The 14,446-nt window shown below is 42.1% G+C and overlaps 1 protein-coding gene across 4 annotated transcripts in view; it reads right to left on the reverse strand.

Moving 5' to 3' along the window:
- The window catches only part of map4k4 (mitogen-activated protein kinase kinase kinase kinase 4), an 85,364-nt gene extending 78,911 nt beyond the window's left edge, over nt 1-6,453 (reverse strand). For 2 of the 4 annotated variants that reach the window (XM_059561353.1, XM_059561351.1), the window contains exons 1-2: nt 6,204-6,451; nt 6,020-6,085 (exon numbers count right to left, since the gene is read on the reverse strand). In XM_059561353.1, coding sequence (XP_059417336.1) covers nt 6,020-6,085; nt 6,204-6,260 — 123 coding nt within the window. In that variant the 5' untranslated portion in view covers nt 6,261-6,451. Of the gene's footprint in view, nt 1-6,019; nt 6,086-6,203 lie in introns of all 4 variants that reach the window. The other 2 variants (XM_059561350.1, XM_059561352.1) reach the window with 2 other exon arrangements.
- Nucleotides 6,454-14,446: the final 7,993 nt, after the last annotated feature.

Below are 14,446 nucleotides of genomic sequence, written 5' to 3' on the forward strand. Positions count from 1 at the left end.
TGGGCCGCGAGTTGAAAAAGGTTGGGAACCACTGGTCTACAGTCTATTCTAATGAATAATGCTATCCAATCACTGCGCTCAAACAACGAGGATGACATGTTCAAGACAGTAAATCCAGTTACTTCTGAATAATCAACTCTTAGCTGAAAATATGAATTTATTTCAACAACCTAAATCAGTTCTAATATGTGATGATTGTATCAGAAAGTAAATTAAGTGCATGAAAGCAAGCTAACATTCTTACGGTTTAATTTTTACAGTTGTTACTCGTGGTTAATGTTATACAAGGTGTATAATCTCATTTTTATGTGATATGTTGTTTGTATTCTATTTTTGCATTTCTTTAATAAAAAGACACTTCTGACTCTGAACATAATCAGCATGACACGTGCGCTCCCCTTTAAACCATCAAATATGCCTGGGACCTTCCCCGCGTTTCATTACACGATTAATGACTAAAAACTGTGGTAATTATGTACATCAGTAAGTCACACAATCCCGTGCTATGGATATAAGTCTTACAGCCGAAGTTATCTTGAAGTGTGAACGAGACCTGGTCAGCTCTCACACACACACACACACACACACACACACACACCTCAGTCATGTTCACCTCAAACCACATCTCAGTGTAGCATGGACTGATGCTTGTAAAATCTGGTTCTGTGTGGTTATTGACTGCAAAACTGAAACTGGATCAGAGTCAGATCTGCGTAAAGCTTAAGAGCTCAGTAGAGAGGAAGGAGAAACACTACACCACTGACTCCCAGAGTTTATTCAGAAACACCTGGGGGTCAGCAAATGGTCACAGGCTTATTTTTATGTTCTTTTGTTATTGTTATGATGCTAAAAATTTGACATCCCAGCCAAAACTAAAACTATCCTGACTGAAGTAACACACTCTTAAGTGAACAGACAGTAATAAAACAAGAACAAAGACGCTAGTTACAAGTAACAGGACAAATGTGCAAACACACACGCACTCTCTCACATACACACTCTCACTTTATTAATGTTAGTTAGTGTGTAATGTTGCTGTTTGATCATAAACAATATCTGCAAAGTTATGAAGCTGAAAGTTCAATACAAACAGAGATATGTCTTTACATCCTGGCAGTTTAATTTCCTTCAAAAATGGACTACAACAAGTTACTTCCTGGGTTTGTGATGTAACAAACCCTGATAAACCCCACCTCCGGTGACACGCAATAAAGGGGGCGGGCCATGCTGAGCTGCTTTAGAGCAGAAGAAGAGAAAACTAGAAGTGCACTTAAAAATGTAGGCAGAGGCAGATTTCGGTGCCTCTTAAATGTCTGAGCAATCAATTGAAGTTTCATATGAAAACAATGAGATGGCGGCGGAGCAGCGTGAGTGGACTTAAACACAAACAGAGGAAACAAGGTGTGTTTATTGACAGATTGTTAGAATATCCGTATCTGTGCAGTTCTTTGTCATAAATACAGTTTACAAAAGGTCACGAGGGAGCAGTCAGTTTCTCATCTACTGTAGTTTTCGCTCGTTCACAGCTCATCACACCGCAGCTGTTTCCTCCAGCGACAATCAAGCCCTTAACACATGACGCATACTTTATAAAACGACATTGTTGCTACTTTATAAAGAATGACCATTCAGTCATCCACAGATCTGCTTAAAGACAGACAGCACTCATTTTAACTAAATATCAGAGTGATAGATAGAGATACAGTAGAAACATTTTGTGTGGTTTTTTATTAAATAATGAACCAGATCATGAAATACATTTATCAGCCTTAGAATAAGGGAAGCTTGGGAAATGAGAGCATCCAAGGAGCATGTGGAAGCTATGGATTTTTTAATGTTCTTTAATGTTATCCATAGCTTTGTGTGGCTCTTTTTTATTAAAGTATCAGTTTATGCAACAGTACCGTTTTAAAAGTATCGATATGGCACTGGTATTGTACTGCATTATGTTCTGCAACACCTAGACAGACCGGGGACCTATGTGAGGATCCTGTTTGTGGACTTCAGCTCTGCCTTCAACACGATCATCCCAAACCTCCTCTTGCCCAAACTAACTCAGCTCTCCGTGCCCACCTCCGTCTGTCAGTGGATCAACAGCTTCCTGACAGACAGGCAGCAGCTAGTGAGGCTGGGAAAATACACATCCAGCACCCGTACAATCAGCACCGGAGCTCCCCAGGGCTGCGTTCTCTCCCCACTGCTCTTCTCCCTGTACACTAATGACTGCACATCTAAGGACCCCTCTGTCAAGCTCCTGAAGTTTGCAGATGACACCACACTCATCGGCCTCATTCAGGACGGTGACGAGTCTGCTTACAGACAGGAGGTTAAAGAGCTGGCTGTCTGGTGCACTCTCAACAACCTGGAGCTTAACACGCTCAAAACAGTGGAGATGATCGTGGACTTCAGGAGAAACCCCCCTGCACTCCCCCCACTCACCATCATGAACAGCACTGTGACTGCAGTGGAGTCATTCAGGTTCCTGGGCACCACTATCTCTCAGGACCTGAAGTGGGACATTCACATTGACTCCATTGTGAAAAAGGCCCAGCAGAGGTTGTACTTCCTTCGCCAGCTGAGGAAGTTTAACCTGCCACAGGATCTGCTGATACAGTTCTACTCCACCATCATCGAATCCATCCTCTGCACTTCAGTAACTGTCTGGTTCAGCTCAGCTTCTAAATCGGACCTCAGAAGACTACAGAGGGTAGTCCGGACTGCTGAGCGAATTATCGGTACAACCCTCCCATCTATTCAAGAACTGTACTTATCCAGAGTGAGCAAAAGGGCTGTTAAAATCACTCTGGACCCCTCACATCCAGCACACTCCCTCTTTGAACTGTTGCCATCTGGTCGACGCTACAGAGCACTGAGCACCAGAACGACCAGACACAGGAACAGTTTCTTCCCTCAGGCAATCCATCTAATGAACAATTGAAAAAAACTGTGGAACACACTACACTATTTATATTTATATACACTACACTTATTTATCTAACACACATACTTAGTGTACACTTAAATTTTTGCACGTAATATACCTGTACATAAATAACTGCCTATTGTAATATACCTGCACATTAAATAGTCAATTTGTATATTGTCATTCCTTATCTACCTATTTAATTCCTTATTGTGTTTTTTGTTCGCTGTCATTCTGTTGTACTGCGGAGCTTCTGTCACGAAAACAAATTGCTCATATGTGTGAACATACCTGGCAATAAAGCTCATTCTGATTCTGATTCTGAAAACCGATCGATAGCCAACCCTATATATGAATCGTGATTCTGTCTTCTTACGATTCTAATGAATTCACAAGTTTTTAAATCAGTGATCTAAAGCAGCGGTTCTTGATATTGTTCCACACATTCTTAGCTCTGCATCTCTCTCTCTTTCATTCAGCTCAGCTCCAACAATGAACTGATAGCTATGAGAAGCATTAAACATGGACGCTCGAGCAGTTGCAATGGATAAAACCGTGTATTAAAAGCAAACAGAAGCAGTAGCATTTACAAATAACAGCATAACAAAAAGTATAAGACACCAAGCAAAAAACATAGTCCTACCATTAAAAGCCGTGCTTGCACAGATTCTGCACGATCCTCTTCATTAATATCCTCTGCTTCTCAATGGCACTCAAACTGATAAACGATATTAACGATGTTTACCATAAAGCTGGAGCACATGCCACTGATGACAGGGGAGGGACGTTTAGACGCGCACTGGAGGAAGTGTAGCCAATCACAACACACTGGGCTAGCTGACCAATCAGAGCCCACATGTACTTCTGAGGGAGGAGCTTCATAAAAGCAGGAAATGATCAGCGTGTTTCTCAGAGATGGGACAGAGTGGTGTGGAATAAAGGTAAATTATGTGGAAAATAATGTGCTTTTTTTTGTTTTTTTACCAAGCATTAACACATGTTAGACTGCACCGCATAAACACAATCAAGCCTAGAAAACAAGCAGTGACCCACCCCTTTAAACACATCAGATCATGATGAGCTGTTTCTGGTGAAATCTCAGCGTCCCCGAGCAGTCTATTACGGTCTCCTCTCTCACGCTCCTGCTGATGTGTAGCTGTGGTGCATTGTGGGATGCTCCACAATCATTCCCATCTCCCTCTCTGGAGTCATGATGTGATTTGTTAAAACTATTTCTGAGATGACCGCTGTGCTCGCCCATGCTGGATTAATCATGTGCTGTCATGAGAAACACACTACAGTTTCAAGCCTTTATTGCTGCACACAAACTAATCTGAAAAACCAGTAGCTGTGGTACAGTCCTGTAGTTACAGTACAATTATTAGACAGAGCCGACCCTAGGGTCACGGGGAGTTTGATTTAATCCCTAAAATAAGCTCCATGGTTCACTCAAGCTCAAGATACCTTCAGGTTTTATTCTACAACACCAGTTACACTCCACTCCTGATTCTTTTTAAACTGATGTTTCATGAAGAAGATGGTTGCTAACAAGTTTGCACCATAAGGTAAATTCGTACTGTGATGGCACTTTATTTTACAGTCCTGTTCCTCATGTACATACTATGTACTTATTATAGTAATTACAATAACTATGTAATAACTAGGTACTAACCTTGAACCTACCCCTAAACCTAACCCTACCCCATGTAGCTACCTTGTATTACCAGAACTTTCTTAGATAAATACACTGTAAGTACACTATAAGTACATGTTAGTACACGTACTGTAAAATAAAGTGCAACCGTGATTTTTCCACATTACAGCCTTTACATGATGACAGTGACACTTTAATGATGCATAGTGCTTAAACACATCTAAAATTAAATGTTACGGCCACATGAAGTTGTTAGAAAGCAGAAAGACAGAGGATTTTCTTCAAGCAAGGAGAAAATAACATGTTGTGTACTCACCCTAACAAACCTGCTGCTTTATTAACTAAAATAAACCTAATCTTGCCATATCCAAAAACCTGCTCACTCTGCTGTGATTGCATTAAATTTTTTCTGAATACTGCGTGATTTTTCATTCAAATATTCATATTAATCAAGCATTTATTGACTTTATTATTAATCAAGCATTTATTGACTAATGCACCTTATTTCAAATTATTCACTGCGTATTTGTTATTAATGTTTTATTGCCGTTTTAGTTTTGTATTTATTCTAGTTTTATATGCAAAGGTTGATGTAAGGTGGATTAAAATCCTTTACACGGAACATGTTTCTAAATGTAAGTGTGTAAGAGTTCTATTATTCAGATGGGCTCCTGAAGGATCTGTGGGGGGCAGCAGAGAGGCGCCAGTGACGTCACTCCCTCGCGCAGAGCTCCGTGTTCGTGTGTGCTGGACACACTGGTCACTCACTGGATCGGGAGAGGACATGATGACACTGATTCATGAGAATGAACCCGAGGATTCAGAAACAGCAGCATGACACCGTGATCACTTCAGAATAACTGAACAAATCTCATCATCTGTCTTTCTTCATTCAGGCTGATAACTGCTTGTGATATGACTGACATCCTGTTAGTATCTAGAACACTTATTTGGCTGTTTCATTCGGTGTTCTCTCAATCTTTAGCAAACAATGTGAATGAGCAGAGGCCAGAAACAGCACGATCAGTGACACTGGTTTCTATGTGTGTCAAACACTGAAATCACTGCTGCTGAGGAATGGCTAGAATGGGAAGCTAACGATAAACTGAATTTTCCACCTATTAGATTGTGTTTATTGACGTCTACACCTAACCCTTACAATAATGCAAAAATAGTCACAATTACAGTGTGAGAATAATTGCGCTGTATTGATGTGCGCATGCCCAGTAGTTTTAACTGTATCTCTTGTGCTTCATAACCCAAGTGTTTTTTGTCGCATTGAGTGTATCTGCGCATGCGCAGCAGATCACGCCCTTCTCCCTCAATATGTGTGATGAAACCGCTCGACTTCATAGAAACTATTCTGTCGAAAACAATAAAGCGGTGGTCTGGAGGATGCTGGAAAAATGATTTTAAATGCTGTAAGACTCAAAGACACCAACCTTGTACACTTGTCCATATGTGCCATTACCGACCACTTCCACCAGCTCGAAAATACCCGCAGGGTCCTGAAATACAAAGACACAAACGCGCATCACAGTGGTTAATGCGAGAGAGCGCTCGATTAGACGAATGCACGATGAGCCCGGAGCCCGGGGCCCGGGGCCCGGGAGGAGACGCACTCACGCGCAGCGACGCGAGGTCGATGTCCACCAGGCTCTTAGCGGGGGACTCGTTCGCCATCTTTCGCCGATTGTTCGAGTCAGAAACGATGCCGTGTTTATTCCGTGCGCTCGCTCGCTGTGTCGGTAATCCCGGGAGCAGCGCAGGCCGCAGCGTCCGCTCTATTGTTCGCGAGGATGAGGATGAGGATGATGAAGCGCAGCGGAGTCTGGGTCACTCCATGGCGGAGGAGTGAGGGGTGGGACGAGGGGAGGCTCCAAACACACAAAGACTGCCAGGCACTTAGATGTGTGTGTGTGTGAGTGTATAGATATGTCCATATACATCACACTAAGACATTTAATGTAATGCAAAAATAAATAAATAAAATACCTAAGTTGGACATCATATCATCTTATAGGCTACTTCCGTTAATTTACACTGATTTTATTGTGAAATAAACAGAATGAATCTCATTAATAAACATTATAAAAAAGCATAGTTGCGGTCCTTGATGCTGATTGGTCAATAGCTGTGTGTTTATTTACAAAAAAGCATATGTGTACGCAGCAACATAATAAAAAAAAAAAAAGACCAAAACTGCTACATTATGAATTTCAGCAATGGACTAAGGGGAAGTCACCTAGAATAGATGGGATAACCGTGGAGTTTTTCCTTTTCTTCTGGAGTGATATCAGGGAAATGCTTTATAATGGCTATTTAGATGGTATCTCAAAAGGTCATCTTTCTCCCACTATGAAACATGGTCAACACTCTAATTCCCAAACCTAACAAAGATAATCTGTCATTGGATAATTGGAGACCAATTATCTTGTTATGTAACGATTATAAATTATTGGCACATGTCTATGCTAATCGTCTGAATGAGGGATTATTACATATTATTGATGATTGTCAATCAGATTTCATGAGGGGTAGAAATATACATAATCATACCAGATTGCTTTTAGACATGCTTGGCTATCGAGATCTTATTGAAACTGATGCCTTTATTTTATTTCTCGATTTTTATAAGGCATTTGACACGGTTGAACATGCGTTTTTATTTGAAGTCTTTGGTTTTTTAGGTTTTGGGAACAATTTTTGTAAAATAATTATGTTTTATACTGACATATATAGCTCTGTGTCCCTGAATCTTGGTATGACTCCAAGGTTTGAGGTGCTCCAAGGTATTAGACAAGGGTGCCCTATTACTCCCAAACTGTCTAATCTAGCCACCCAATCACTTATCTTATCATGCTCACAGTGGCGCCCCCAGGTATTTTTAACAGGGGTGGCCAGATGAGGCCATAGTAAATCTTGGGGTGGCACACCAAAATAAAGAAAAAATAATTAAAGGTTTCCAATATTGACAAACAGTGATATCCTTGGTATTCCTTGGATTTTATCGATAACGATAAATAGACAATAATGTCACTTTAATTGTGCTGATATCTTATTTCTAATTGTGCTGACAGATGACTCCTGAATATTTTTTTTAACCTTTACGTAATTTTTTCTAGAAGTGTGCACCTTCTTTATGTCAAATACTTGCATTTGGGCTGTTAACAAACAAATGCAGTCAGTATCAACAAAATTGATCTTTGTCATACAGAGAAAACAGAAGCTGCATCTGAAGTGCCATTGAGATGTTTTTACACACTGTTTAATGCAGCTCTGTGGGACATGGTAACTTTAGCCTGCAGTTATAAATGAATAATGTTCTGATATTTACAAAATAAAACATTGCAAACTGATGTTTGAAATTATTTTAAAAATAAGAAGGTACCTTAAATGTGAAATTAAAACCGCCAGTAGGTAGCGATTCACTGTTAATAAGTGAGTCATCGTGATTGAACCGAATCATTTAAACAGTTGATTCATTCAGGAACGAATCACTGTCATGTTGCTCAGAGATGCAAAACAGTGGCTGTGTTTCGAATGATTTTTGTTTTTAGAAATAGAGCAAAAACGGAGAATGTGTTGTCTAAAATGTAAGTCTCTTGATATTAACTTCTTGTTTATTGAACTGTTGTATAAAAGCAATGTCAAAGTTGTAATTATGCTGACTTTTAGAGAAAAACTTAACTCTTTGTGTGATGATAACTATATGAAATTATATAAACTATATAGATCTATAAATTTTCTGCCCCATATCTTGAAAAATGTGATAAATCAAAAATTTCCAGTGAAAGAACGCAATACAAATGCGTATGCGAACTAGTCTAGAGCATCACATGACGTATGCGCGCACTCTTATGTTTGGATGGGGGAGGGTGTGACGCCAATCTGCGATCTTTTTTGGTGGTTGCAGCCGGTGCTGCATCCCCCCCACCCCCCACACACACACTTCTTAAACTTTTGTAAATTTACATTCAGCATTTAAATTTATAGTGCCCACTGCAAATCCGTGGCCACCCCTGCATGCTCATTAACCACAACCCCGATTTGCATGGGATCTCTATATTTGACAAGGAATTTAAATTTGCAGATGACACTGCAATCCTTTTAAGGAACAAATTCATGGTTGATGTTGCCCTTGATTCAGTCTCGATTTTCTCTAAAGCTTCAGGATTAACCCTCAATGTTAAAAAATGTGAGCTACTTCCCATTCACTCATCAACGGATTCCATCATCTCTTCAATAGAGGTTAAATCTGAAGTGAAATATCTAGGAATAATTTTATCTAAAAATGCTATCAGAAAGGAAGATGCTAATTTTTCTGACCGATTAATAGATATGAAGAAAGTCGTTGGCTTACCAGAGACCTCACTAGTTACTCTATCTAAAGCAGAAGGTATTTCCAAAAAAATGTATCCATGTCATTCCCTGTATGTTTCTTCCAGTAATATTAAGAAAATCAACTCAATTCCTGTGGAAAAATAAAACCCATTATATAAGAAAATCTCAGCTTTTTAAAGAGTATGATATGGGTGGTATCAAAGCCTTGGACTCTGAATCAATGTTTGGGACCTTTAAGATCAACTGGTTGAAAATATATCAATCACAAGCAGATTCTATGTGGTTTCACATTCCAAGACATCTATTTAAAAAAGCAGGAGGGCTTGATTTTCTTTTGCAATGCGATTTTGAGGTGACCAAAATTCCTGTTAAACTATCAAACTAGCACAAACAAATTCTCCAATATTGGAAAATGATATTTAGTCAAGTCAAGTCACCTTTATTTATATAGCACTCCATCGGTGACAGAATGGAGAATTAAACCTTGGGAGAAACCAGGCTCAGTTGGGGGTCAGTTCTCCTCTGACCAGATCTCGATTAATCGTTCGATTGATTGAGGTCTTCCTGACTGTGGGTGTCGCTGTTGGACAGTGTTTTCTCTACTTCCTGTTGGCCTTCTGTAGCTAATCGTAGCTCCGTGTAGCTGTTTTTATTTTATTTTATTTTATTTTTTCTCTAGAATCTTTATCTTACTATCACTGTCTGTTTTTTTTTTTTAAGTGATAAATATAACTTAATTCACACCATATTTCTGATATTATCGATCAATCTTATCAGATTAACTTTAATCGTTCACTTTTATTTTATATCCGTGAGTGCAGTACACCCGTAAAGCGTTAGCACTCGTTAGCCTGTCATTAGCGTTTTCATTCGAACCTATCGCATTTTTCTTTTCTCCTCTCCTCTCTCTCGCTCCAGTTTTTCAAAAGTTCATCAAACAACCGCAGTAAGAATATTTCATCACGCACGGTGAGTAATGGCTTCTCCCATCATTGTTTCTTGCACCTCTTGCCACATGTACAGTTTATCTATCTCTGTCGCTGATGAGGGATTCACATGTGATAAATGCAGGGAAATAGTTAGGCTGACAGAGAAGATTTCAGAATTAGAGACACACATCCAAACTTTAATTGAGGACAGTAAGAATGTTAGGGCTCTAGATACAGCTTTGGATGCGTCTAGCTCAGGGATTCCTGTACATTGTTCGGTTCCGGAAACAGAGCCCCAGCAGCAGGGCAACTGGGTGACGGTGAGGCAGCGTAGTCGTGGGTCAAAACACTGCTCTTCTGTTCCGATCAAAACATTAAACAGGTTCTCCCCACTCAGTGATGCACCCACTGAGAAACCTGATGAAAGTGCTCTAGTTATTGGTGATTCTATTGTACAGAACGTGAATATAGAGACACCAGCCACCATAGTCAAATGTTTACCAGGAGCCAGAGCGCCTGACATCTTGGCAAATTTAAAAGTGCTGGCTAATGCTAAACGTAAATACAGTAAGATTGTTATTCATGCCGGCGCTAATGATGTTCGACTTCGCCAGTCGGAGATCACTAAAAATAACATTAAAGAGGTGTGTGAACTTGCAAGCACGATGTCAGACACTGTAATATGCTCTGGTCTCCTCCCTGCTTACCGTGGTGACGAGATGCATAGCAGATTGTCATCACTCAATGGCTGGATGTCTAAGTGGTGCCCACAGAATAACATAGGTTTCATAGACAATTGGACGAGCTTTTGGGGCAGACCTGACCTGCTTAAAAGAGATGGTCTTCATCCCTCCTGGGGTGGCGCCACTCTTCTCTCTAGAAATATGGCAAATAGTCTTAGTGTTTATACTTGACTAACTGGGGCCCAGGTCAGGAAGCAGACAGACTGGCTAAACCGACCGTCTGCTAGCTGCCTCCCGTCACAGAGGTCCGCTAATTCTCAGCACATAGAGACTTTTTCACCTAGATATCACACTATAGAGACTGTGTCTGTTCCCCGAACTAGAAAAAACAAAAAACGTCCAAACCAAGTTAAGGTTAACAATTTAATGGAGGTTCAACAAATAAAAAACAGATGCAATATGGATAAACAAATGATAAAGCTTGGCTTATTGAATATCAGATCCCTTTCTACGAAAACACTTTGTGTAAATAATATGATCACTGATCATAATATAGATGTGCTCTGTTTGACAGAAACCTGGCTAAAACCTGATGATTACATTATTTTAAATGAGTCCATCCCCCAAGATTACTGTTATAAACAAGAGCCGCGTCTAAAAGGCAAAGGCGGAGGTGTTGCTTCAATTTATAACAACGTTTTCAGGATTTCTCAGAGGGCAGGCTTCAAGTATAACTCGTTTAAAGTAATGGTGCTTCATATAACATTATCCAGAGAAACAAATGTTAATGATAAATCCCCTGTTATGTTTGTACTGGCTGTGGTATTATGGAATAATAGTGTAATAGTTTTGGAAGTAACAGGAGGTGACGTCTGTATAGGAGGCGTGGTTAGCGAATGTGGTTATGTTATGTTATGTTCGAGCACACTAGGGGATGGCTGTAGTACCGAGTTGCTAAATAAAGACAGTCACCGATTACGTCGTTGTACGAACCTCTTTTATAAATAACTTGACATGGTGTCAGAACGGGACAACTTGTAAGCGGAAGAGGAAAAGAAAAGTGTAACGTTGTCGTTTGGCGGAGGAATGGGAGACAAGCCGGCTGATATGGCACAACCTACACCAACTGCTACGTTCACAATACAACCTCCAGAGCCATTCGATTTTACCAAGCCTCATGAATAGGAGCGTTGGATTAGGAGATTTGACCGCTTTCGGCTTGCAAGCAATTTAAACGCAACCTCGGAAGAAAACCAGGTAAACACGTTCGTGTATTGTATGGGCGATGAAGCCGAAGATGTGCTTAAAGGGCTTACGCTAACTGAAGATCAGAGGATGAAGTACACGGATGTTAAGGCGGGCTTTGATGCATTTTTTGTGCCTAAAAAGAATGTAATATATGAAAGAGCCAAGTTCAATCAGCGTGTGCAACTGCCGGGAGAAACGGTCGAAAAAAGCAGGTACTGTCCGCATTTGTGTGGATTTCACAAGGATGAATGAATCAGTTTGCAGAGAAAAGTTTATCCTGCCTTCTGTTGAACACACTCTGGGCATGCTAGCTGGCGCAACAGTATTTAGCAAATTAGATGCCAATATGGGTTTTTGGCAAGTACCATTGACAAAAGAGTCTGCCAAATACACCACCTTCATCACACCCTTTGGGCGCTATTATTTCAACCGGCTACCCTTTGGCATAGCTTCAGCCCCCGAGCACTTTCAAAGAATGATGATGACAGAAGTGACAGGTGGCCTGGAGGGAGTACTGTGTCACATGGATGACATCCTGGTCTGGGGACAGACGCAGGACAAGCATGATGTGCGGCTACATAAGGTGTTAGAGAAGGCACAAAAGGCCGGCATTACGCTCAACATGGACAAATGTGAGCTCACACGCCATACAGTCAAATTCCTGGGTCATGTGATTTCCGCAGATGGAGTGAAGCCAGATCCGGAGAAGACGAGAGCTGTGCAAGAGATGGACGCACCCAAAAATGTCAGCGAACTCAGAAGTTTTCTGGGCATGGTCAATCAGCTGGGCCGCTTCTTGCCTAACCTGGTCGAAAAAGACAAGGTGCTAAGAGACCTGCTGTCTAAAAAGAACCACTGGTACTGGGGGACAGAACAGCAGGCCTCCTTTGACCAGTAAAAAAAAGAGCTGTCATCCACACCAGTGCTTGCACTATACAACCCAAACAGTGCACTAAAAATCTCGGCTGATGCCTCTTACTTTGGCCTGGGTGCAGTCCTGTTGCAGAAGAGCGATGCCAGGTGGTCACCTGTGGCATATGCGTCCAGGTCAATGACACCAACAGAGCAGCGCTATGCTCAAGTAGAGAAGGAGGCATAAGCTGCAACGTGGGCTTGTGAAAGGTTCAGCTGTTTCATCCTGGGAAGACCATTCGAGCTGGAAACTGACCATAAGCCGTTAGTGAGTCTGCTGGGCGGGAAGGCCCTGGATGACCTCCCACCAAGAATCCAAAGATTTAAAATGCGACTCATGAGGTACAATTATTCAGTCAATCATGTCCCTGGCAAAAGCCTGTGGACAGCCGACACCTTGTCGCGTGCTCCTCTAAGAACCGCAAGAGCACACACAGAAACAAGCCTACTAGAGGACACCAACATCTATGTAGACTCTGTCATCAGCAACATTCCTGTCAGTGGAGATTATCTGAGCAGTTTACGTGAGCACCTAAAGGCAGACAGCACATGCTCTGCGCTGATGGAGTACTGCACAGACGGCTGGCCTGACAAAAGCCAATTGCAGGGAGCGCTGAGACATTACTGGCCTGATAGAGCAGTGCTGACTGTGCATGATGGACTGCTGCTGCGGGGCACAAGGCTTGTCATCCCATTCGCCTTACAAGGGGATGTGCTGCAGAGACTACATGAGGGACACCTGGGGGTGACAAAATGTAGAGGCCGGGCCAAACAGACAGTATGGTGGCCAGGGCTCAGTAGCCAGCTGAATGACATGGTACTGAAATGTAGAACCTGCATTCAGGAGAGAAAGAACGTCAAAGAGCCGTTGATACCAACGGAGATGCCGGACAGGCCTTGGCAAACTTTGGGAGCTGACCTGTTCATGCTGAAAGGCAAGACCTATCTACTAGTAGTAGATTATTTCTCAAGGTATGTGGAAACTGCCCTGCTGTCACCCACAAGGTCCACAGATGTGGTGGTGCACCTGAAATCCATATTTTCTCGTCATGGGATTTGTGAATTCCTTAAAAGTGACAATGGCCCCCAGTTCTCTGGTAGCCACTTTAAAGCCTTTGCAGCAGACTATGGCTTTGTGCACATCACGAGCAGCCCCAAGTTTCCCCAAAGCAATGGGGAGGCGGAACGCACGGTACAAACTGTGAAAAACCTGCTAACAAAGGCATCAGACCCATACCTTGCTTTGCTGGCCTACAGAGCAACCCCTCTACAGAACGGCTATAGCCCAGCCGAGCTGTTGATGGGGCGGCGCCTCCGCACTACAGTTCCTGCCCTTCCAACCCTGCTGAATCCAGTTCTGCCCGATTACAAATTGCTGGAGGCCAAAGAAAGGGAAAAGAGGGGGAACGACGCAAAATTCTTCAACAAGAGACACGGCGCAAGAAATCTAGAGCCACTCGTACCTGGGGATGATGTGTGGATCACCGATGCACGAGTCCAGGGCACTGTGCTATCTACACACAACACCCCTCGCTCTTATATCGTCCAGGTGCCTCAGGGCACACTGAGGAGGAACCGGCATCACTTGGTGCCACTGCAGACCAACAGTGGGGTAAGCGACGCTGATAAGCCACTAGTGGGAGAAAATCCACCAGTGACAACATCACCAGAGCCAGCTCCACCAGTAGTAACATCACCCTGCAGAGAGGGTCCCACCACAGAGACTGTGCGGACCCGGTGTGGGAGAGAGGTT

Source organism: Carassius carassius, chromosome 11 (assembly GCF_963082965.1).
Source record: "Carassius carassius chromosome 11, fCarCar2.1, whole genome shotgun sequence".
In the NCBI taxonomy this organism is placed as follows: Eukaryota; Metazoa; Chordata; class Actinopteri; order Cypriniformes; family Cyprinidae; genus Carassius; species Carassius carassius.